This window comes from Myiozetetes cayanensis, unplaced genomic scaffold (assembly GCF_022539395.1).
Source record: "Myiozetetes cayanensis isolate MyiCay16 unplaced genomic scaffold, myiCay2020 scf1, whole genome shotgun sequence".
In the NCBI taxonomy this organism is placed as follows: Eukaryota; Metazoa; Chordata; class Aves; order Passeriformes; family Tyrannidae; genus Myiozetetes; species Myiozetetes cayanensis.
The window spans coordinates 93747963-93772912 of record NW_026086604.1 but is presented as its reverse complement, the minus strand read 5'-3'; the positions used below and the strand labels follow the sequence as shown (position 1 = coordinate 93772912).

General features: G+C 42.2%; 2 protein-coding genes across 3 annotated transcripts; one reads left to right on the top strand and one right to left on the bottom strand.

The window, feature by feature from the left end:
* The first annotated feature begins 635 nt into the window (after positions 1–635).
* On the top strand, positions 636–8929 carry TXNL4A (thioredoxin like 4A). Of its 2 annotated transcripts, XM_050308863.1 has the most exons (4): positions 636–704; positions 908–1081; positions 7886–7989; positions 8655–8929. In XM_050308863.1, the coding sequence occupies exons 2-4, from the start codon at positions 929–931 to the stop codon at positions 8824–8826; spliced, it is 429 nt and encodes a 142-aa protein (XP_050164820.1). In that variant the 5' UTR covers positions 636–704; positions 908–928; the 3' UTR covers positions 8827–8929. The 2 variants fall into 2 exon arrangements, with proteins under 2 accessions (XP_050164820.1, XP_050164817.1); XM_050308860.1 differs by lacking the exons at positions 636–704; positions 908–1081 and adding an exon at positions 2390–2467.
* Positions 8930–11975: 3046 nt separating this feature from the next.
* On the bottom strand, positions 11976–14462 carry HSBP1L1 (heat shock factor binding protein 1 like 1). Its single transcript, XM_050308855.1, is given in 5 exon segments — positions 11976–12347; positions 13139–13236; positions 14148–14184; positions 14186–14215; positions 14392–14462. Coding segments are annotated over 5 exon segments (222 nt in total). The 5' UTR covers positions 14443–14462; the 3' UTR covers positions 11976–12341.
* Between the last annotated feature and the right edge of the window lie 10488 nt (positions 14463–24950).

Genomic DNA, 24950 nt, shown 5'->3' with positions numbered 1-24950 from the left:
CCAGTTCTGGGTGTAGTGTGCGTGCATCAGAGGTGTGTGCATGAAAATTTTCATTGCTGTGGGTTAACACACTGACAGAAGTCTTCCATAACCAGGAGATGCATCCAGCTGCTCTCTCTGTTGCAGTCTCATAGAATCATAGAATGGTTTGGGTTGGAAGGAAGGGATCTTAAAGATCATCTAGTCCCAAAGCCCCTGCCATAGGCAGGGACACCTGCCACTAGACCAGGTTGCTCAGAGCCCCATCTAACTTGACCTTGAACACTTCCAGGGCTGGGGCATCCACAGCTTCTCTGGGCATATCTCCTCGCTCAAATCCCATGGCGACACGGGGCGTTTATTAACATCTTAGAGCGGCCAGCAGCAGAGACTCGGCTGTTTGGGCTCTGATGATCCCCATTCCATCCTCCCCGTGACACCCAGCAGCACCGCTCGGGCCAGCCGCGCCGATCCCCACGGCACGGCTCCACATCGCACCGGCGAGGGGCGACGCCGGAGGCCCTGCCCAGCAGACAGGGTGGCCACCCGCGGAACGCGCCGGGATCCTCGGCCAGCTGGAAAAGGGGGAAGCCCCGCCCTCCGTCGGCGCGGAAGCACGCGTGTGCCTGCGCCGTGCCCATTCCCTCATTTCCGCTTCCCGTCCCGTCCCGACCCGCCGCGGCGCTTCCCGCCACCCGTCTCTCCGAGGAAAGGACGCCCGTGGGGTGCGCTGGGGACGGGGCGCGGCGGGATGGATGGATGGATGGATGGAGAGATGGATGGGGCGGGGCGGGATGGGGGGACTCGGTGCTACCGCAGGGCCCGGCGAGGTGGCACCTTGGGGGGGGGGGTCCGGCCTGTGGGGCTGTGGGTGCAGCGGGAACCAGGACGGGCTGTCAGCACCCAGGGCATTCCTGTCGTGCCGCAGGCTCGCCGTCCGCCCGCCAGGATGTCGTACATGCTGCCGCACTTGCACAACGGGTGGCAGGTGGACCAGGCCATCCTGTCGGAGGAGGACCGCGTCGTGGTCATCCGCTTCGGGCACGACTGGGACCCGACGTGCATGAAGATGGACGAGGTCCTGTACAGCATCGCCGAGAAGGTAAACCGGAGCGTTCTGCGCCTTCTGCGCTCATTGTTCTCCATGGCTTGCTCGAAGCCCGGGGCAGATTGTATATAACTCGGGTTCTGGAAAGGTGTTCCAGCTTTAGGAGGCAGAGGGAAAGCTGTTTTTTTGCTTTCGTGAGTGTCTCCTAAAGTCACTGACTGCCTTGATGTTTACAGTATTTAATGGGGTGACAAGAGTTCTGAAATCAAGATCGCTGCTTTTTAATAATCCATCACTGAATGAATGTCAGCGTTCAAAGAAGAACAAGTGCTCGATGATAGGGCTGTGGCTCTAGGTAAGGCAGCACTCTCACTTACAATGAAAATGTATAGCAGTGTCGAGTTTCCACTTGAATAACTTGGAAAGTTACTTTCATTTTGGCTCTTAAAAAGTGAGTGAAGTGCTAAACTGTACAGGATAGTATTGATTAATTTGTCAGTGATATTATTCTGATTAATCTGTCAGTGATATTATTTGTGTAGACAGATAGCATTCCACTGAGTTGCATGGAGTGAATTAAATTTTAGGAGCCAAACTCTAAAGCTGTTTTCAGATGGAAACTGAATGCTTGCTGACAGCTGGTTGCTCACTTAAGATATTGAAGAAAAATTAGACTGTTAAAATACACAATCAGCTATAAGTTACCTTTTCATATGTTTGCTAAAGGTTTTGCATAGTGATAGATGTAGAAAATTGATAACTCTATAACTGAACCACAACAAAAAAAGCAGCAAAATTATCTGAGCCATAAATGGTAACTTGGGTAGGAAAAGATGTCAGCTATCATAGAAATCATGGAATGGTTTGGGTTGGAAGGGACCTTAAAGATCTTATTCCAACCTCCCTGCCCTGGGCAGCGGTACCTTTCACTAGACCAGATTGCTCAGGCGTCCATCCAACCTGGCCTTGAACACTTCTAGGCATGGGGCATCCACAGCTTTGCTGCCTTCATATAAAATTCTGGGCATGCTGCATAGTTTAATACGGTGTTCTTTTGGTGGTGTATTCCTTTGTCCTCTAATGTTATTTCTAGAGAAACTGTCTCTTGAAAATACCCACAATGAAAGATCTATACCTCCAGCCAAGTGTTAAGACATAATAGAATACAGTAAGGAGTTGTGACATGTTTTGCTTTAGTTGTTTTGTGTTCAGTGTGGTGGGAGTGTCTTATGCTCAGATACTGTTAGTATGGACTTGTGGCAGGATGCTTGGCAATTTGGCAGACATGCTGGCAGTTAGGGGTGAAAGAAAGCTGGGAAGAAAGAACAATGTAACTTCTTATTTAAAAATCTCCCTCTGCAGAAATGGCAAATTAAAGGGGGAGATCCTTCCTCATCCTCTTGCTTACAAGCCATGTTTGGATCTCTGCTGTTTTAAAGAGTGAGTAAAAGTTCCAATTGTACAGGTGTTTATACTGGAGAATAATACAGAATGTTACCGTGCTGTAATTGCAGTCTACGTTCAAAGACAATGTAGCCATATTTTACATTTGTTACCATGGTGCAATATTCTTTTAGAGTGCAGCATATTTTTGGGTAGCAGTAATATTTATCTGTACTTTATGATAGGAAAACGGAAATCCTTTTGGGGAGGAGGAAACTAGAATGCTGTATAAAAATAAAAGTAGATTATATTCACTGAAATGTACTCCACTTGCAGTGAACTGTTCCCCCCCCCACCCCGTCACATGAAAAAGAAGCAAGGTTTCACTGAATGTCAAAACAAACAGTAATTTTAAGATGTTAGATTTTTTGCTTTGTCAGGGTTTCAACCAAATATATAAGAGTTGAGTTCCACAAGTTTCTTCTTGAACAGCTTTTTTCAAAATATACTTTTTTTTTCTTTGAAGGAAACTCACAGTTATAAAAACCCATCCCCTGAAATACAGGGCTTTGTTCGCTAAATTAATACCCCTTGTATAAGTGATAAACCATGATTTATCTATGACTGAATACTGTAAATCAGATAACTGTTTTATTGGGTCAGTGTGGGTTTAGGGAGGATTGTTAAAATGTTGAGCATTTATTTAACCATAATCAGAAGTGTGAGAAGCTGTGGCTTTTCCTCAGACATTAACTGTGCCTCTGCGTTTCTGCTAAGTTTACATGGAAAGTGAGAGAGGAAAACAATGTGGGTCAGGGAAAGAGGGAGCTATAAGAAAAAGTGTATTGGTATTGTAGGTACTGGTGACTTTGTAATTAAAGTTGAGCAAGTTACTGATGTCTGTAGTTTTCAAAATTATTAGCTGTAAGCGTTGCTCTAGGCGATATAATGTCTTTCTCTTTTCCCCTAGCAATTTATCACCTAAACTTACAGCATAATTAGCAAGAAAAAAAGTCTGTACAGACTTTAAAGTTTGTACTTACTCTGTTGAGTTCAGTCATGCTAGGCTGCCAGTTGCCTTCAACTTGCATGATTTGTTGCAAAAGCTAGTCTCAGTTCCTGTGATTTTTTCCTGTGAGTTTCTTGTCCATAAAACGTGTAAACAGAAAAAAACATGGTCTAGAAACTGGTTAGGAAGACGAGAAGATGGGATCTTGTTTCAGTTTTTCTGAGATATTTGCTGTATGCTGTTTGGGATGTTAAGGTTTGCTTTGCAGGGGCAGCTTAAATCTTGACCAAAAAAAAAAAAGAGTATTACTTGCCTTTGACAGAAATTTCAGAAAACTTCATCATTTTTGCCATTCATCCCAGTCATTAATCATTTCCATGTCAATCTCATGTTGTAGGAATGCTCAAAGTTTTTTTTTAGAATGATTAATTATTGAAGAAAGTCAGGAGGGAGAACTTCAGGGGACAGATGATACTTGTTTTACCTGGCATATGATTTTTCCAACATCTGTGTTTTCCGTGTACCAGCAAAGTGTGTGGTCTTCACCAAGACAGGATACAGAATCTGTACCTGATGTTAAAGGTGCTCTGCTGTATAGTCTTGAGCCATTCAGTTTAAATATGTAATAGTAGTCCCCAAGCAGATACAGTTCTGTGAAATATTAAAATAGCCTGTAACTGTGGCTAGGCGATAATGTACTTTTGGGTTTTCTATATGTGTGTTGAGTAATGTAGACTGGTAGATGAAGCTACTGTAATTAGGGGGTGGAAAAAACCCCAACCAATAAAATTGAACCCCAACCCTTGAAAGCGAGTAATAAAATTTTTAATCTATATTGCTGTTTGGCTTAGTTTCCCACTCTGACTTAGTTTTCTGCTCTATCCTGTCCCCATGAGCAGCACCTACGATGGCCTGGTAAGACAAAGAAAGTTTTGAATTGAAAACCATAAAGGAAGTCAGTGTCAGAAACAGTACCTGTCTCTTTTTTACTGCTGAAAATGCTTTTATCATTGGGTGTTGGTGGTAGTGTCCAAAAGGAGGTCTCTGACTAGAGTTTCGGCTTTGTTTTTTTCAGAAAGTAGCAGATTTACTGCAAAAATATTACAATATTTAGTGTATGTTATGTTAAGTACTTTCAGAATAAACTTGTGTTATTACACGTTCAACTTTTAAAATACCACAAGGTTTTTTGCGTATTGTCTGTACAGTAAAATTTTGGTTTACATTAACAACCTCAGCGTAGTCTTCATTGTTACAACTGCAACTGCTTTTATTTATTGTGGTTTGCTTGCTCAAGGTTGTATTTAATTCTTGTTCTGAGGTCTCCATACCATATCCTCAGCCACAGCATAAGTCAGAAAGAAAACTTGTTAGCAACCATTGCCTTGACAGGACTGCAAAGCTTGTTCTGTATAGGAGTGTAGTTTTTGAAGTGACATCTCTGAGCAATGGATTCAAGTCCCAACAGGGAGTGGTTAACCTTATTTGTCTCCACACGCTTAGTAGCTCAAGTGTGAATCAACTCCTGCATCTGTATCAGCTTGAATCCATAAATACTTCAATTGCTTTTGCTTAAATTGAAGCCTAAGCTAAAGCTTTGTGAACTAGAGCTGGCTGTGTGTGAAGCCAGTTCAGATGCTGCTGTGTACTGCTTTTATCCTGGCTCCAACATTGTGTCTGAGACACGAAGTGCTTCTTCAGGCTGTACAACTGGTCAAAACAGAGAGAGACATTTGAGTAATTCTGCAGGGCTTGGCTCGTGTTGAAATAAATGGTGACAAGCTTGCCCAACCTGGCATGGCCTCCAAATGGCAGGTGCAGCCACTGCAGTGCTTCTGCATCACCCTCTCCGTGTTCAGCCTCTTGCCCATAGTTCCTTCTTAGGCCTGAATCCCAACCTCCTGCTGCGACATGCACTGGAGTGCAAGGCCCATGTCATGGGCAACCTTGTGTGTCCAAACTCAACAAAACACACCCTTATTCAGTGGGCTTGCAAGTTAAGTCATTTTGGAGTGGTAGTCTTGTCAGATTTGAAATAAAGAAAGTGAGGGGTAAAGAACGGAGCCACTTCTAAAGTTCTGAATTTGGAGCTGGGAGTCCAGCTTTAAGGCCTGCTTTAGACTTCATACAAGCTTTTCAGCAGGCGACTGTCATCAGTTTCACTTCTATAAAAGTAAGTAGGAGAGAAGGAAGATTCAGTTAATGTCTTGGATATTTGGATTATGCTGATAACTTGCACATAAGCTGTGCAAAGGAGATTTGAGTGATCCAGTCCTTTTCAGTAAGATTTATATAATAACTTATTTAAGACTTGGATAGTCCATTTCTCTTTTATGAAATCTTAGGCTGTTGATGTTCACTGTCATAGACAAGAATTTCTGGTTCTCCAACAGCTCAATTAAATGTGTATAATATAAAATTAACTTTAAATGTTCTTTGTTCCAGTATTATCTGGTGTACACAGTTCTTGGAAGTAAAATTTTGGCTTAGCAGTGCTTTTGTAGTGGTATTCTGGTGCAACATGTAAATCTCCTTGGACTAATCTTTCAGTGAACAAAATAGGTCTTAAGAATGTTTTGTTAATGCTAGGTTTACCTAAAAATTATTTTCTAATTTCCAAATTAAATAATAGTTCAAAGATTTACTGCTTTGTCGAAATTGCTGAGTATGTTGTAGAAATTTTCCCACGTGGCAAAGATGTGCTGCTGATGCTAAAAATCCAGAAGTGTGGAAGAAGAAATGATAGGATAAAATGAAAACAGCTCTTCAGGTGTTTTATTTATTTTTTTTTTAAGTACCAAAAACCCCACAACTGCCTTTTGCCTGCTAAGGCAAACCGGGGAGTAACTTCAGTCACTTCTCTGAACATCCCATTAAGCTTCTTAAAAGCCTTTAATGTAAAATTGAAATGGGCTTGAAGGATCCCTTCGGAAGGTTTTTTGATATTATGACTAACCTGAGTTTATAAGGCTTTACCTCTTGCCTGATTTAGAATGTGGCTTAAATGGGATGCTTTCATTAGATTATGGACTGAATCTAGGACTATAACTGGCTCCATAAAAGCACAGTAAAAACTATTTAAATGCTGTTTCACTCCAGAAGAGATTTTACTTTCTTTGTTGGCAATACTTACTTACATCTTTGAAGTGTGATTATTGTTAATAATTTTGAAACCGTCTGGAAGTGCCAGTCCATAAAAATTTATATACTTTGTGCTTCTGTGGTTTTTTTGCAAACCAACATCCCCATACTTTCTCAGGTAAAGTGCCTGCTAAGATGTCTAAGTACAGGGTACACAATATATCATATTGTTCTTGTACAATCTAACCCTGTTTTGTGAACTAAAATAAAACACTGTTATATCAAGCAGATATTATACTCATCACTGCATTTCCAGACTTTTGATAGGAAAATGAACAAGTGGGAAGCGCTGTCACAAACAGTAAGTTTGTCACAGATCATAGACCACCTGTGTTTAACCCCAGGTTGGTAATTCTGTGTAGTCAAATGGGAAGGACCAAAATTGTGTTAGCACATAATTAAGGATGGGGAGGCACGGTTGTGCAGTCATGGTATAATGCATGAGCATTGGATAATACACCTTACAGTTAAAGGTTTATGTAATTTAGGTGACTGCTGACTTACAACTTAATGCATTTGAGTGTGTTAATTTTCACTGTACACACAGGAGCTAAGCTTACAAAGCAAAACTTCCTGTACTTCCACTTAAGGTTAAATATGCTACACCTAGGAAACAAAAATGTGATGTGGTTTTCTTGCAGGAATGAAGGCATTAACTATGACATTAAAGGGGAGGGATTCTTGTGCATTTAACTGAGTAACTGCAAAATGAAAGCTAATCTTGCCAGAATTGCCCAGGGAATAGCTTCTCATAAAGGTCTTTTTTTCATTAGCAATTACAGTTTTAAGCTCCTGTTTTAGCTTTGTACCTCTCAAAAAAAGCTACCAAGTTTTTTATTAAATTATCAGTTTTATTTTAATTTAATGAGTCTTGTTGTTATAGAGGGGGAGAAATGCTTGGAGGCAGGCAGCAGGGCTTTGTAGATCATTAATTTTCTGAAGTCTATAAGCAGCTGATGACAGAAGCAAAATGTGTCAGCTTGGCTTGCACAAAGCAGTTATTCTACTTGTTTACAGCTGTGCATGTCACTGTGAGGTCTCAGTTCTGTATAAAGGGCATTTGTTTCTCTGGATGTTGATTTAGCATAGTATCTTTCCACTTGACACTGGATGTGAAATGAGCATCTTGTCTATATTTAAAAATGTTTCTCACGTTAATTGGTTGTAGTGATTAAAAATAAAAGGCTGTTTATTGTGATTTTGTGACTTAATAATTTAGAAAATAAATGCTACAATAACAAAAGCTTATGTGTTTAAATTGGTAATACAAATAATGAAAGATTGGGTAATATATATTGTTTTGTGTCTTTTTTTCTTCTGTTTAGGTTAAAAACTTTGCTGTTATTTATCTTGTGGATATCACTGAAGTACCAGACTTCAACAAGATGTACGAGTTGTACGATCCCTGTACTGTCATGTTTTTCTTCAGGTACATGATGGTTCTAGAATGTAACTCATTTAAATTTTTTGTTTGTCAAATACAGTGTCTCAGTAAATAATTTCTAAATGCATATTAGCATACTGATGCTTATATTTTCATTGCTCTACAAAAGAGTAAACTGAAAATAGATTGTTTTTCAATTAGCTTAGTAACAGTGTTTGATAAGAGTGCAAATTAGTGATAAGTGATTAGTGAAAGCTGGCTTTATTATCCATTGTTTTTAGTTTTAAATCTCAAACAGAGCATGTACAGAATACTGTAGTAGTACAGCAGTCAAGCTTGTCAAACTTGCTTTAAAGATAAATCCAAAGGCATAAAGGTTTTTTTGAGCTAAGGCATCTACACTGAAACGTCCTGCTGACAAGCACAGAAGTCTCTCTGGAGATAGATAGTAGTGGGAAAGAAATACAAACAATGAGGAATATGTTTAAGGATAATTGTACTGAGTAGCCATTCTTGCTTTAGAAATTGGCAGTAAAATGTAAGCTTGACTGACAGGAGTGGATATTCTTTCCTGGATGCTTATTTTGAAAGCCTGTTTATGTTATAAAAGCTTCTTTTGAATCCTGCAAAACATTTTAGGGGGCATATAAAGTGTACGTCTGAAATATAATGCCATATTAACTTTGAGGTTTTTTTCTTTCTCTTTAAAGGAACAAACACATCATGATTGATTTAGGTACAGGTAATAACAACAAGATCAACTGGGCAATGGAAGATAAGCAAGAGATGATTGACATTATAGAAACTGTTTACAGAGGAGCCCGCAAAGGTCGAGGTTTGGTGGTATCGCCAAAAGATTATTCCACTAAATACAGATACTGACATTTCTTTGGGCTGCCTTTTCTCTCAGTTCTACATCCACTTAAATTTATTATTGTGTATGTGTGTACATATATGTATATTAAAAGAAAAAAAACCTTAAAAATCCTTGAACTTTGAGCATAATTTGAATTATTTAAAAGGTTTAAATTCTGTTTGAAAAGTAGAAGACTCAAAGCCCGTAACTGTCTTGACTGCAGTAATATTGTAGCTGAATATTTGAGGGTTTATTTTTTAAAGACTTTACTCTTTGTTGTCCTTTTGGTATTATGTATTTTGTACACAGAAAGCCTGTTTGGGGAAAAACATTTTGAGTGTTTTTGTCTGCTTTTGTTACACAAATGTCCAGGAAAACGACAGCTTTTTTAAAAGAATAAAGTGAGAGTTCCACATATTCACTTTTAATTTTTTTTCAGCTAATTAAATTTTTGAATGAAAACAGATGTAATCGGATGCAAATCCATAATGTTGGAAGATGAAGGCTTATCACTTTTCTCAGGATTTCCTTGCGTAGCATATTAGCCTTATGTATCCACTAAAAATGGGAATAAAACTCTAATGTGCATTGATTAACATTTAGCAAAAATCAGGTAATTATTATTTGATGAAAATCAGAGAAAACATCTTCCATGACTTTGCACATCACCGCCCACCCATCAGCTTAACTGACTTGTGGTGACGACTCCTTTTACGCGGTGGTTGTGCACACAGGAGGCAGTTTAAAGTACTCAGCAGATTCTGCAGAGCCAAAGCATAACTGCAGTTCTGGAGCTGGCTGCACAGCCAGCAGTTGAAGAAACCACAAGCCATGCTTTCTGTCACTCGATCTCCAGTTTGTCTGGTGGTATACTAAAATGCATATATACTCAGGAGATTTGGACTGGATTCCATTGTGGCATGACTCTGGAGATTTCTGTTTGCTTTTCTGACAACTTCTGGAGCTGGTGTTCTGTGGGTGTTTTTTTGTTTTTTAAAATGATACAGGCATACAGAGGATTAATTAAAAACCAAACCAGCCTATGCAGAAATGAGATACCTGTACTTTTTGGTCCAGTTTGTCATAAGACAAAGCAGAATATGCTTTTTTACCGTCAAGTGTATTTTAGAGGATTTAGAATGAGGCACAGAAGTAAAACACAAGGGTCCCAATTCCTGCAGGAGTTAATCTGGTTTACAGTTGTGGTGGGTTGCCCTTGGCTCGTGCCCACTGAGCCACTCTATCGCTCTCCTTCTCAGCTGGACCGGGGGAGAGAAAACAAGATGGAAAACAACTCGTAAGTTGAGATAAGGCAGTTTAGTAAAGCAAAAGCGAAAGTTTGTGTGCACACGAGCCAAGAGGGAAAAAAAATGTATTCTCTACTTCACACTAGCAAGAATTCAGCCACTTTTTGGGAAGCAGGGCTTCAGCATGCAGAGGAAGGTGAACTCTGTAAAATAATGAATGCCCCCCCTACTTCTTTTCCTTAGCCTTTATATCTGAGCTGATGTCATATGGTCTGGAATATCCCTTTGGTTAGTGTGGGTCAGCTGGCCTACTTGTGTCCCCTCCCAGTATCTTGCCATCGATTGGGGAAGGAATGCTACAGTGCTGATGCTGTAACACCCACTGGTGTGTTACCAATACCTTTCTAGCTACCAATGCAAAGCACAGCACTGTGAGGGCTGCTGTGGGGAAATGAACTCTATCTCAGGTAGACCCAGTACAACAGTGGAAATTCTGCAATCATTTATGTTGGAAGGGACCACTAAACTCAAGTCATAGTAGGTCCCACTTGGTCAGGTTGCCCTGGACTGTGTCCAGTGTTAAGTATTTTGTTTGGACTAGATGGTCTTGAAGGTCTCTTCCAGCCCTGATGATTCTGTGGTTTTTTGGGGATGGAGATTCTTCAGCCTTTCTGGAAGGCCTATTCTGCTGCCAGTGCACCTTCCTAACAGAAAAAGGTTCCTTGTATCTAGCTGGAATTTTCTGTGTTTCAGCTTGTCTCAAATAACTCTGGTGTAAAATACCTCCAAGAGTCCTCTAAGTTTTCCCCATGCTCTAATAGGGGGTAGTTGTTGGCAGCAGGAAACCATAGGTTTTTCTAAAGGCTCAGCTAACAGAATTCCAGAATTCTCTCACACCCCTGTATGCTTTGTACTCCACCACATCTTAATGGCTTTCTTTTATAGCTCCCTCACAATACATTTCTTGACCTGGTGAGCCCCCAAATTGACACAATATTCTAGGTGTGGTCTCACAGCAGCTGAATGAGGGGAAGGACCTGCTGGCTCTGCTTGTGCTAATGCTGACCAGCAAGTGGCTGCAGCCTTTGCTGCCAGGGCACCCCGCTGACTCAGTCACCCTTCCCCTAGACCCCACTCCTTTCCTGCAAAGCAATGTGCCAGCCAGCCCCTCACAACTGCTGTGTCCCAGAGCCCAGCTTGGCCCTTGCCTTTGAACTTCATGAGGTTCCTAATGGCTCATTTCTCCAGCCTGTCCTTCAGCACAACAGCTTTTCCCCACAGCGTGACAGTGCTTGCAAGTCTAAAGAACTGATTGGAATGATTTCTTGATTTTAATGAAGACTCTAATATGTGCATTTAATTCCTCATTACGTATTCACCTGGCAATGCTTCAGTTTCTGCATTTATGGTAAAAGGTTCCCATTACATTTCAAGCTAAATCTTTCCTGCAGGGTGCCAATGTTTTGGTGTACAACAACCTTAAAGTTAGCGCAGATGTCCTATTTTCTCTGACACTATCACATCTTGTTCAGGAATTATCCAGGAACAACTAGAATTCCTCATTACCTCAAAATCTATAAAATAAACTCATTAAAACAGCTAACATTTTAAAACACTGAAATTGGCACAATCTGCATACCTGGGTGATGTCATCTGCACTGGTGTATGGCTTTGGGTGGGCTTGTGAAAAGAGTAACAGCTGAGCATCTGTACTCTGTGCATATACTGCAATTTCTTTTAGTGCAGAATGGTTTATATTCATTTGACCTCTGAAGTTTTGCAAAGGCACCTTTGTAGTAACGTCAAATAAGGTGCATTTTGTGATGTAAAACATTTAAAGAAGCAAGAAGATGGCACGTGCAAATAAAAATTTTTGTCTTAGAAGGATCTTGTTATTCTGAGAACATTAAAGGTAAAAAGGCAACAAAGAAATCTTATTATTTTAATATTATTAAAATAAATGAAATACATTTTCATAGATTGAAAAAATTTGTTTGGATTAAGTTCACTATATAGGATTTAGTTCTCTATCCAAAATAGTGGGTTTGCCTTCTCTGAAACTAACAGTTCTTCAGCTCCAGGAAATACAGTGCCACATTTAGAGAAGTAAACACATCATTCTACTTTTTTTCCTGGGGAAATAGTTTAAAAAAAAAATGTTGAGATTCTATCATTACATGATGCAAACATGACTGTTTTCCCTTGACATTTTTTGTCAATGTGACACTGACTGTAAACTCCTGGAGTCAATGCAGTGCTGTTCTGCCTTTGTGTTTCTTGAACACATCCTCCTTTCAATGCTGCAAAGAAACGGTAAGTAGGTTATTTAATTATTCATGAATGTGATTCAGCTTGAAAATATGGAGATCTCTGTACAGTTAAATACAACTTCGTAGATTGTCTTTCTGTGTTTCTGAAAATTATTTCATAGCTTATCACGAAAAAGGCATCACAATGAGTAGAGGCCAAAATTACTTCAGAATATTTTCAGACATTTCTGTCTTTCACTGGGTAAGCAGTCTCAATGACAAGAATAATTGATGTGTCTCAAGTTGAATCAGGAAAGTGCAACAACAGGAAGACAACATCACCTGCATCCACAGAACACGGAAGCAAGGCTGTCTCATAAATACTAAGAGTGCATGTAAGAGGTGTGCTCTGAGCCACGCTGGGAAGCTGAGGCAGGTTTAAAAGCAGATGTACATAAATTTGTACCAGTGAGAATCCTCGGTCAGCTAGGTTAGCATACCTGAGAGACAGGAATGGTGGGCACACGCATTTCATTACAAATGTACAGCCTCGATTTACATCCTTGGGATTAGTTTGCACTACCCCCCTCTACATGGCACTCAGCTGAAACAGACACAGCAAGATGCAGTTCCTCTTTTGTAAAACTAGTAGCATTCTTTGGCTCTTGGCAAAAAGAAATCCAAGATCATTTTAAATATGTTTTTAAAAAGTACACTTTCAAATTTACGTAAATGCAGGTATCATAAATATATAAACATTATTTTCATGCTAATTCTTGGTCATCATTCAATACTATGTGGAAATAAATAAAATACAGAAAAACTTAATTAAGTTTCTTTACTCTCAAGTCTTCGTCAGTGTTCTCTTCTATCCCAGCCTCTGTCATCAGGTCAGCAACACGATTCTCAAGGTCATTGATGCGCTCGCCCATTTCTTCCAGTAAAAAGTTAAAGATAACTTATTTATAATTTTACAGGTTTTGGGTTTTTTTGGTAAGAAAAACAAGCACCTTTTTTTCAGATGTCTCAGCATCTTATCCACGTTTAATGCTCAATGGGGTATGCCCAAGGTTATATTTTTACAAGACAATCCCACTTTCTTGCATCAGGTAAGCACTGAAGTTTTTAATACCAAAAGCCTTTGTGTATATTCAGGAGTGAACTGGAGTATTTTCTGCCTAAAAGACTGTTTTCTTTCTGAGGAACTTTTAGGTGATAACATACCATTAACCTACACAATCAGAATACAAGTGCTGCTAAAACATTACTCTTCTCTTACACTACAGCAGCCGCTTCCTGAAATGTAGAGTTTCAGAAAAAATGTAATTAATGGGCAGTTTCAGAAAGCAGAGGTAGTTTCTCTAAGTGTATCAACTGAGAAAGCTCAGAGCCCCTTCAGGTCTTAGTTTCTCTTTTTGAGGGCTCACCTTGCCCCGCTCAGGCGGCCAGCAGCTTGTTTTCAAACCAACACCACCTGGCTGATTTGAGTTGCATTTTTGAAGATTTTTTTTTTTTTAATGTACCTTCAGAATCTTTACACATAATTTGAAGCTTATTTGAAAGAACTGCCGAACAGAAACTAACTTAGCGACTTGTAGTAAAACCTTTCTGGGGATTCCTTTCTTTAGAAAAGGGATAAAAGGGATAAATAAATGGGCTTGGGGGGGGGGGCAATTCCGCTGATTTTACACCATAGGTGTTTAGCAACGTCAATAATTACACGTTAATTTGATGTTTAGGAAAGAAGGCCATCCCGGTGTTGAAAGCAAAGCTCCCCCCATCAGGGACCCCAGCCGCAGGAGCCGCAGTCCTTCCGGCGGTGCAGGTTACCCCGCGTTCCAAAGAGGATATTTCTCAGCGTTAACTTTTCCGTCAGAGCCTGAAAATTGATCCTGCAGCCGACACAGCAGATTTTCCGCCTGCAGAGCGGGAGGGGGGTGTATGGAAATAAAGACAGTGAAGGCAGAAGGGCGGGGGCCGGTGGGCTGCCCGCCCCTCCCGCCCGGCCGAACGAGCAGACCCACGGCTGGGCCGCGACCCCCAGCCCGGCCAGCCCCAGCTCGGCCCCGCTCCCCCCAGAGCCGGCCCCGCTCACCAGCTGCGGCAGGTCCCCGGCTCCCGGTGGGTCGGCGGCCTCTGCCGCCATCGCCTCCGGCCACGGCTCCGAGCCGCGACCCTCGGCCCGCCTCCCCGGTCGCGGCGGCGGGACAGGGCGAGGCGGGGCGGGCAGCGAGCGCTCGGCCCCGCCCGGCGCCGCCTCAGCGGGGAGGCGGGCGGGGGAAGCCCCGCGGCCCTCCCGAGGGGGAGCGGGGGAATCCTTAGATAACCATTCCTGTATTTGCCGAAGAGACCGGAATTCCACACGTCAGTAACCGAGTAAGGATGGCGAGGTTTGATCTACAGAGGCCTTACAATTTCATAGGTCTGGTGGGTTTTTTGTTTTTAATAAGGTTTGTCTCCTTTTCCCTGTGTAACTAGTCTTGTAATACGGAGTAAAATACGGTAAAAATACCGTGGTGGTTGAAGTTCTTTGAGGTTCCTCCAGTGTGGAGCGAGACAACACCGAAGGCATCGGCGAGAATCACCTCTTACAGCATGTAGGTCACCCCTGCACTTTCGGGCTGCGCGGCATAAGAATCTCCTGGTGCATCTGTTGCAGAGGTGTGTTGTTTATGCAGATGACCTGAGTGCTGGAACTGTTGCCTGATGTAAATGAAGAGGTTTTCCATTTACTGTGCCTGTGTGGTTAGGAGCATATCACTGTTGGGCAATAGATTTCCTTAGTCGATTACTTTATAGATATGCCAAACGTGCCTTCATCCACAGAAATCTTCTGAGTTAGAAGTGACCTCACTTGCTGGAAAGATTATCTCTTGTAAGCCTACCACTTAGAATCTTTCTTAATAAACTTAATTGTCTTCCTTCTTGAACTTCCCCACCTCATTTGAGAGGGTGTGTTAAATCTCTGAGGTGAAATTCTGGCATCAAAGCCAACCTCTGCATTGCTGTGTGCTTCCCATAATTGTGGCTTCTCCTCTCTACATCCTTACCTCCCCACTCTTGCAGGTTCTCCTCTTTGCCTTTCTTGTAGAAAGAAAAATCAAGCAAGTTTTGCAGAGCTTGAGTGCTCTAGCAGCATTACTGCTCTAGAAAGCCTCTAGATAAAATAATTTGAACAATATTATGCATATAGATAAGCTTTGCTTTTGCACGTAGCCATTAGCTGCAACCACATAGCTTTTTTGTTCTGTTGCATAAGTAATAAACAGTTGTTGCTTCTTACCTGTTTATTTGTTGCTAATAAATCTTCTTTCCCTAAGGGCTAGATAGTAGCTGTACTATTTTTTCATTTCTACTTCTGATAACAGCCATAGTCTTCCTGGTTTTCCCTCCTTCCAGAACAGCTACGAAAGCTTCCCTCTTAGGCAGCAGTATGTTCCCCCAGAGGCAGTCGAAGTGGCTCTGTCTGCTTATGTTTAGTTATCTTGAACAAAACCTTAGAGTCCCATCTGCAGTGAAGAGCTTGCAGGGATAAAGAGCCAGCTGGAAATGCAAAGGAGCAAGCATTACACATCCAACCAATTTGCAGAAATTCCACTAAATCCTTGTAGAGCCACATTTTAGCAATGGCCAGGTTATAGTTCAATTGAAAACAAGCATGATTTTATAAAGGCTTTCTGTGACTAGCTCCTTGTTTTTGTGAGGCAGGTCCGTGGGGTCAGAACAAAATTATAGTATCCAGGTGGCATAGCAGTGGAGAACAGGCAATTAAAAGTGTTAAAGAGACTGAAGAAAATATTTCAACATGCGTTTCCTTCTGCAGAGCTCTGGTTCTTTTATTTCATGGGCTCGGTGGCTGATTTGAATATCCCTCCTACTTCAGATTTTGAGCTGAATTAGACCAATAGTGCACAGCTGGGTTTATGAAATAAAATTGGAAGTGTCTGTAAAGCTAAAAATGGCTGTGGAAAAGTTCTGAAGTTCAGAAAGCCTAAGAATAGAGGAGACAAATGGCAGGGCCAAACAGAGTGCTTAACAATTAATTTACTTACAACAGAACTAGTGTGCTTGGTTTTGCTCTGCTGTACTCTAGCCTCTTCCTCCTCAGAGGGCTCAGTAGTTCAGAGCTGGGCTGCTGCATACATTTCTGAAATCTGGAAATGTAAGATGAGCCATATTTTAAAAACAGTAATCTGTGTTAGACATGCACCCACGAACTAAGGGAAGCTGAGCAAAAACTTTTTTGTTTTGTTTCAAAAGCAAAGGGCTAGCTGAGAACCAGTCAGAAAGCAGCACTACCATTGCTCATAAGAGTATGTACTGCAATAAGTAAAGAATACCTAATTTACTAAAAGGATAACAAGAAGTTCATTTTGCCAATGAATGCAAAAGCAGGTATTGAGGGGGTTTGAGGAAGGAGCAAAACAGATTTGACAACAGAAATTCTTTTTCCATGCCAAAATATGCTCTGTACTACTTTCTTTCAGTAAAAACCTTAGACTTTAGTCACTTTCAGTTTAAATATGTCTTCTTGGTATGAAGCACATGAAGTAAAAATAAAAAATAGGGTGACCTAGAGGCTGGGGTGCCATCTGCTTCCATCCTATTTCAGAATTGCAGGCCTGTGCTGTGAACTCTTTCCAGTGTGTACTGAAATGGTATCCAAAGTATGTTTCTCTTGCTCTTTCCTAGGGAAATTCCAGTCCCTCCACTGGTGGAACGAGAAGTTAGGGTAGCAGGACAGGAAATAAAGGCATATTTAAACATTTATAGTCCTAAGCTCCAAGTTCAATGCCACTTACTAGATGATGCCAGCTGTAAAAGCCTGTGGTGTGGAGCGATAAAAGAATTGTTTTGTAGAAGTGCATTACTCTTGTTGTTTGGAAGTTACATAAAATCCCTCCCCTTCCTCTTTGCTGACAAATTAGGTTTTATACACCGGGGTTGGGTATCCTCTGGTCACATAACTCCAACCATGTCTGGCTCGGGGTTGCTTTGAAACAGAGGTGAGGATAGAGAAAGGATGCCTCAAAGAGAAGCCTAATATTACATGTGTGTTACGAAAGAAAACAAGAAATTTAGTCCTGGAAGGAGACAAGAAGGGAAGTGTTTCTGAACCATGATGGCAGCTTATTTGGCTGTAAATCAGAAGGCAGGATGCAAATTGCACTGCAAATTTTTGTCCTTTTTTTTTTTTTTGATTCCTGGCAGAGGCCTGGCCAGTTGTAAAAGTTTCCTCTGCAGAGAAAAGTACAAGCTAGTTCTTGCACCACAGTCATGGTGTTTCTGCTAACAAATTGTAGGGCTGGGTCTTTGAGTCATCACTTTCAGGTAGCTTCTCTTGTGTCACTTCACAGTTGTGATTCAGAGAGACACAGTGTGCAACAAAAAACGTCTGGCTTTGCTAGGTCATCAGCTTTTATATTCTGAAATCCTAAATGGTGCTGATGGTTCTTGCAGCAAACTACTAACATTTATCTGATCTCTTGATTCAGTAGGATGCACTTCACTGGGAGCTTGTTCCACTGGAATACTTCCTGGTGAAGACATAACTTTTCTTTCATATGGTAACATCAGTAGAAGTAACAAGTTGTTGTTATTTAAAAGCGTGGAAAGATGTGGTGAGTGAAGTGCAAATGCCTCAGGCAGAGAAAAAGGCATTCGAGTCAGTAGTGTCAGACAGCTCTGGTGCTCCTCTGAAAGACAAGTAATTTGGGGTGAATATTAAAAGCTTGGATGTTTGCTCGGGGTTCAGATTTCAGGTTCTGTATCATTGAAGAGAAAAGGGCAATCCCAGCAGTTGAGAAACCTGATCCCTGATGAAGGTGTTCTGCTTTTAACAGAAGTGTTCAGTTTTTGGACTGCAGCTCACAAATCCTCTCACAGAGAAATTTTTCTGCAGGCTTCTCCCGAAAGAAAACTGTCAAGGTTAAGGATAATCTTTGTCAGAAGTTCAGTGTGTACTATGGGCATCATGTAGCTGTAACAGAAAACAGGGTATAGTTTTCCCTATTAAGTGAGGAGAAGGGAGGGGATAAATGTAGGAGCAGCAGAAAGGTGACTGCAGAGGCTGGTTTTGTGTAATTCTTGACTGTGTGAAATCCTGTGCCTAGCTGCTGCTGCTGTTGTTGACAGAATTATTACATGGTGATCCAGAAATCTCTAGTTATGTTTCCCAGACATGGCTGATAAGAGATGACGCTTCTAATGCTGCTTTCTGCTCTAGCCTTGCTCCATTGTCTTTGGACAGTGAGGGTGGAGGAGCATTCACTGAGCAGTTCACCTCCTGAAAGGCTGCAGGAGGGAGCTGGGGGTGTTTGTCCCTGGTGGAAAAGGGAGTGGGGGTCTGTTTCTCTGTCCTGGTGGCCCACTGCTGGCATTCTGGATGCTGCATGTGGAGCCTGTGTTCAAATCACCATGCGGCCTTGCTCCTTACATGGGAGCTTTCTCGAAGAAAATACAGTGTGTAACAGGCAAGTCTCTGCTGTGAGGGCAAAACGAGGCAGCCTCTGCAACACAAGGACAGTGAGCAGTCTGACCTCAGGTGTTCAGATCCCACAGCCTGGTGTGGCTCTCTTCCAGGTGCAGAATGAGTGCTTGTACACGGAGATTAAACGTGGCACGTGGTGGGGTATGTGATGGAAAGAGTATTTTTCAAAAATATTTTGTAAAAAGAGCCTGTGTTGAAGAGGCTGGAAGCTGGGCAAAGGAGGGAATGGTTCATTTGAAGATGCACATTTTGCTTTTCCAGAAACTGTAAAGTACCATGGGTGAAGTTTCCTGTAAGCAAACTGCAGCTATGGTCATATTTCCTTACAGCTTCAGAGATAATTTTTCCCAGAGAAGATAACTGGTACAGGCAGTTTAAATTCACCTCAAATTGTTGGAAAGGACTTCATATGGTTGCATAAAACATGGGTGGATTTGGAAGAATATGGAGAATAACACTGGGGAATATCAAGTGTAGGACACGTGCTCTAACAGTAAGGTTTGGGTAATTAAAGAACCAAAGGGTGTAGAAATCTGATTATTTCGCTTTTTGTTGTTGTTGTTGTTGGGAGAAAAACTTCCCCTTTCTCATCTAAAACAATGAACCATTGCAAATATGCTCTTAGGATTGAAACCTTGACTGGCAGTGGCTTGCCTGCTTCTTCTGCGAGACATTTGTGGCAGAGGGGGGGCTGCTAAGAGTATGACAGGTATTTTATGCAGCTTGGATGCTATAGGAGGCCCTCCCACCCCTGCTCCATTTAGTGCTCCACAGGGCTGTTTGCCAGCGGGAGACTTTGTGGGTGCGTATTTCAAGCATGCCTGGCAAAAGGCGTCTGAAGTTACAAGGACAGAGAGGGACCGGAGGGTGCCAAGGGACACTGTCAGCGCAGGCTAGCAGAAGTGTCAGCTGAGCAGAAGAGTGTTGGAGACTTGGCCCTGCAGAGCTACGGGAAGGGGTGCAGTGGCATGGGCCCCCAAGGCTGCCCCTGCTTTTGGGGCTGGCCAGAGGGGCTCAGAGGACTAGTGAGGATGTTAATTGTCTTTCTGGGATAAATGCTGTATTATTCAAAAAGGAACTGTAACTGCATCTCTTTGGGGTTTCAGAAAAATCAGACTGCATCATTTGTGTCTGTCTCATCTAGATTATGGTCTTGGACTCAAGTGTTACTCATGCAATAATGTCCGTCTTTAGGGTTTTTTTCTCCCTTCTGCACTCTTTGCTCCTGGTAAGGGCAGCATAAATTTCGTTTTGTTCTGTTCTTATGTGTAGATGTTCTTCTGTGTACCAGAGATGCTGAGCTTATCTCAACAGAAACAAACCATGACTGTGTTACAGTGTGTAAATGCCATCAGAAGCACTTTGTCCTTGTCCTAGAACAGAGAAAGAAAAGATAGCTTGGGTGCTGAGATGCTACTGACTCCAGGTCATGTATTGGTATTTTGAATCATGATGAAACTATAGTTTCTCCATCATTTTTCTTATCTCTGTATATATCCAAGCTACTCCACAGCTTCATCAAGAGGAAGAGAAAATGAGTCAGAGCAGGCTAGGGATAGTTCTTGTGAAACTTTAGACACTGCGTTTGCACCCTCACTTGTTCTTCAGAGATACAGCCAGTTTAAGCATTTCCCAAATTGCATTTCACGCCCTGTGTGGGCTCTGACTGGGATGAAGTTAACTTTCTCCATAGCAGCCTCTATGGTGCTGTATTTGATTTGTGACCAAAACAGTGTTGGCAGCACACCAGTGGTTTAGCTGTCACTGAACAGTACTTGCACAGCGTCAGGGCCTTCTCTGTTTCTCACTTTGCCCCCACCCTAGCAAATGGGCGGGGGGTGGGTGAGAGGGTAAACAGCCAGGACAGCTGACTCCAGCTGACTAAAGGGACGTGTTGGACCACGTAGCATCACACTCAGCAATAAAACCAGGGTGGGGGTGGGAAGTTTCTTCCAAAGTAGCTGTTGCTCAGAGACTGGCTGGGCATCAGTCTGTAAGTGGGAGTTGATGAGTGATTTCTTTGCATCACTTACTTTTATTCTTTCTATTCCCTATTAGACTTTCATGTCAATTTGTGAGTGTTTTTCCTATGGTTTCACCCTCCTGATTACCTCCTTCATCCTGCTGGGAAGAGCGAGTGAGCAAGTAGTGGTGGTGGGGCTTCACTGGTGCCTGGGGTCATCCCACCACACTCCCTCTTTCCCATCTCACTGTCCAGTATCAGCCACTTCTTGCTGGACACACTGATTCTGTAATTATAAATATTTTGAGAGAGAGAGGGAGATGCTGCAGGGCTCTTTCTATATTGCGTCAAGTAGGGTCCAACAAGCAATGGCTTAATAAAGTAGGCATTTTAATAAGATAGAATAAAAAGAGGAATCTAGATCGTGAATAGATCTTATGTCCCTTCTGATGCCAAGTGTGATGCATTGGTTCAGCAAGGAATGGAGCCTACATGGTATTTTCCCATGGCACACTGTGCAGATCCCATCTGTGGAGATGTTCCTCGCTTCTGGTCCTTTGAGCTATTACATATTTTCTTAAGAGAAAACAACTCCACTCCTAAAGGATGTTGAGGTGAGTACTTTTGGCTTCACTGCTGGGAAAGGATGCGCAGGTTGGTTCCATGGCTGGTGCTGCCTGTGAGCTCCTCTGCTGCAACCAGCTACTGAGGCCATGGGACATGCCAAAGGCATCAGCTGGACCTGTCTGACAGAAGAGCAGGCTGTGGGTTAAGCAGTAATACATATTACACAAGTAAGAAGTTGAACTGGGACTGCTGTTTGTTTATTTCTCCACTCACCTGAACTTTGCCCAGTGTTTCAAAGCTGTAATGGTTTGAAGAGGGGTTCATGTATCTCTGCCAGCTGTCAGGTTGATTTCTGCTTTGGCATGTTTGCTTTAGGGCTTTTTCTCCGTTTGTCTGTGGAGATGGTAGCAGTACAAGTACAGAAAGGACTCTAATCATCTTAGCCTGCACAGCCCTGGTTCCTGCTCCCCAGTGCAAGGCATGTCACTATGGCCCAGAGATGAGCTTGTAGGCTGGGCATGTTTGTCAGAGGTCCTCCTTGGAAGTGGAGAGGTTGTTCCTTTGCATGCTGGTGGGTGTTCCACATCATTGCTTATATTCACTGCTCTGTTTACAAAGACCGGCACAGAAGGAGAAATAAAAAGTGGTTAAGATGGGCAATAAAACAGTATCTCTTATTAATGCTGGCTTGATTCTGTCTATCAGTTACCAAAACAGAGGCTTCTCAGTGTTAGAAGGGGTCAGGAGGTAGCTTCTGCCAGCAGTTGCGTAAGGGTTGCTGTAGAAAATCAAAGAAATGGAGAGATGAGGACCGCTGATTTAGTGATAATGCATCATGGTAGGAATGGCCAGTTTCAAGGCACTTAAGACCCATTTACTTGTTTTATGAACAGTGCAGTGAATATTTCTTTTTAATCTCCCCATGGTTGTAGTTGTAGATTGAGATATAATGTGATAATTGAAGGAAATTTGGCTACTGTAGGAATTCACATCATCCTTATGAAAACACTTATTGTGCAAGGTGTTCAAGTAGTGACTTAGAGCTTATCTGCACTTGAGCTGACATCTTGTAGGGACTTGCTATGCTTGCTTCAGTGCAACAGCATTCCTGTAATGCAGACTATAAAATAATATTAATACTCATCTTTCAAAATCAATTGACAGAACAACAGACTGGTTAGGAGAATCGCAGCAATCTGCTATTTTTGCTATTGCAGTAACTACAAGTGAAGCACCAACAGCTGTCCTCCTCCTCCTTTAAAAAACTGCAGAGGTAGCTAAATCTTGTCCTGAAACTGGTCCAACTTGGGTGGTCGATTCCTGAATCCTGTTTGCCTTTTGTCCTGCTAGGAATATGGCCACCTGGAGTCAACTCTAGAAATGGTGCTTTGCTTACTCTTTTAAGTCAGTGGACCTATTTGCAAAACTAAACCTTATTTTTACCACCTCTACCAATGTTACCCTTTGTAAACATGCTATGTCTGTTCACCACTTTCAGCTTGCTTAAACTGTATCCAAAGATTGTATAGGAACATTTTTTAATCAGATTTCTTAATCTGGAATAAGTTCTTGTTATGTTTGGAGGTTTGGGGATTATGTTGTCATCGAAATGTTAACTGATGCAAGCTATTTCATAACAAGGTGACTAGAGCTGCTCACATACTCAATTTCAATTCTCCTACAGCAGTTGTCCTAAATAGGTTAATATTAGTCTTCAAAGAACTGGTATGAAACTTTGTCTGCTTCTGTTGTCTGAATGGGTAATGTAGTTTGAGCAAATACAGATTTTTTTTTTTTTTTAATGGTGGAATTTTGCAAGTCTGTGTGGAAAAATAAATGCACCTGTTCTTTTTCTCCTCATTTGGAAACAGGATTGCTGTCTGGCAGTGAAGCAGTACTGTTTCTACAATAGTCTCTGCTTTTATACCAAGAAAGCGGTCCTTCTTAGCTCCCTCTCAGTCACTATCTACCAGATAAAGAAATCTAGTTTGATATGAAGCCTCACAAGGCTGAGCATTCTCATGTGACCTGCAGGTTGCTAAACTTTTCCTTGATGAAGCAAGACTCTCTTCAAACACCTGTTATCACCCAAGCTTTAGATAAAGCTCCTCCAGGGCACTCTCCTACTGGAGGCTTGCTGGGTCTGCTGTGGTTGGATGTTCTGTGTGCTGGGTAGGATGCTATACTGGAATCAGCAAGCACCTCGGGATGGCACCACTGCCAAAGAAAATTGCCCCTGGCTGCTTACAATATCCCGAGACCTGAAGGGGCCCTCCCTGATCATGGTGCAAGATTTTGTGCAGCTGGTCATCTTGAGGAGTTTGAGCTAACTTGTCATTCCTCCCCCTACCCCGTGTCTGGTGTCACTCACTGATCAGTTTACCTTACATCCATGGATTGACTACTAAACAACCAGGACACTTTTTTTTAGTGACCAAAACTGAATTATGTTCACACAGCAACATGCTGTAATTCAGAGTTTTTACCCTTACTGTTTCAAGTAAGGGTGAACAACCTAAGTTAAAGTGGTTGTCTGTTTCCAGTTGATACTTTAGAATCTTAATATTGTATGCAAGTTGTTACAGACTAGGCTTAACAGCTTTGTTTGAGTAGCAGAGCTACTGCTTCCCTATAGGAAATGTGAGTCCTAATGTTATCACTGGTTACCTCATCTTTGTAGGAGGGTGTTTTGGATGTCTGTGTGATAGTACCCCAAGAATGGTCTTTGACAAATACACTCTGCAGTAATGTGCAGGTTCATGTGCTGCATGTATACTGCAAGAACTTGCCTGGTGGTAGAAATGGTTGCAGTTGAGCAAGGTGCTGCTATGCAGGAAGTAAACAAAAGCCTTCCAAGAGCCCTGAAACAGACACTCCTATTTTTAATTCAGCTCCTTTTCCCCTTCAAGCCTCACAACAACCATTTGCAGTTGCTGCTGCAGGACACAGTAATACATCACACATTTGTGGGAAACCCCATCTCATTTCCCACCTACTGGATGAGAAGCAGGGGTACTTAAAAGGTAGGAGTCTGTGAAAGTATTATGGGGAACCCAGAGAACAAGCTTTGAGGACAGCTGTGCAGCCACTTGGATGCACAGTGGATGATCCGTCCTTTTTAGTGTGGCTGAAGTTTGCCATCACCTCAGTGATGCAGTGTCCATCTCCTTGCAGCATCTGTGTGCAGCTGGTCCACTGCAACCAGCAGTATAGACTCACTGGTCACTTTGGGTAGAAGATGCAACATTTTCCCTCCCCCGCCACCCTTATACATACCACTGTGGGAAAACCCCCTCTCTGGTACAGAAGATGTGCTGGTTAGTTGAATTGTGTGTAGGTAAGTAGTGACTACGGTTCTGAGAGCCATGGAAATCACAGAATCATAATGGAATCACCAAATGGTTTGGGTTGGAAGGGACCTTAAAGATCATCTAGTTCCACACCCGTCCCCTCCTCCCCTGCCATGGGGAAGGACACCCTACAGTAGAGCAGGTAGCACAGAACCCTATCCAACCTGGCCTTGAATACTTCACGGGTGGGTCATCCACAGCTTCTCTCAGCAACCTGTTCCAGTGCCTTACCATCCTCACAGTAAAGAATTTCTTGATCACATCTAATCTAAACCTCTCCTCTT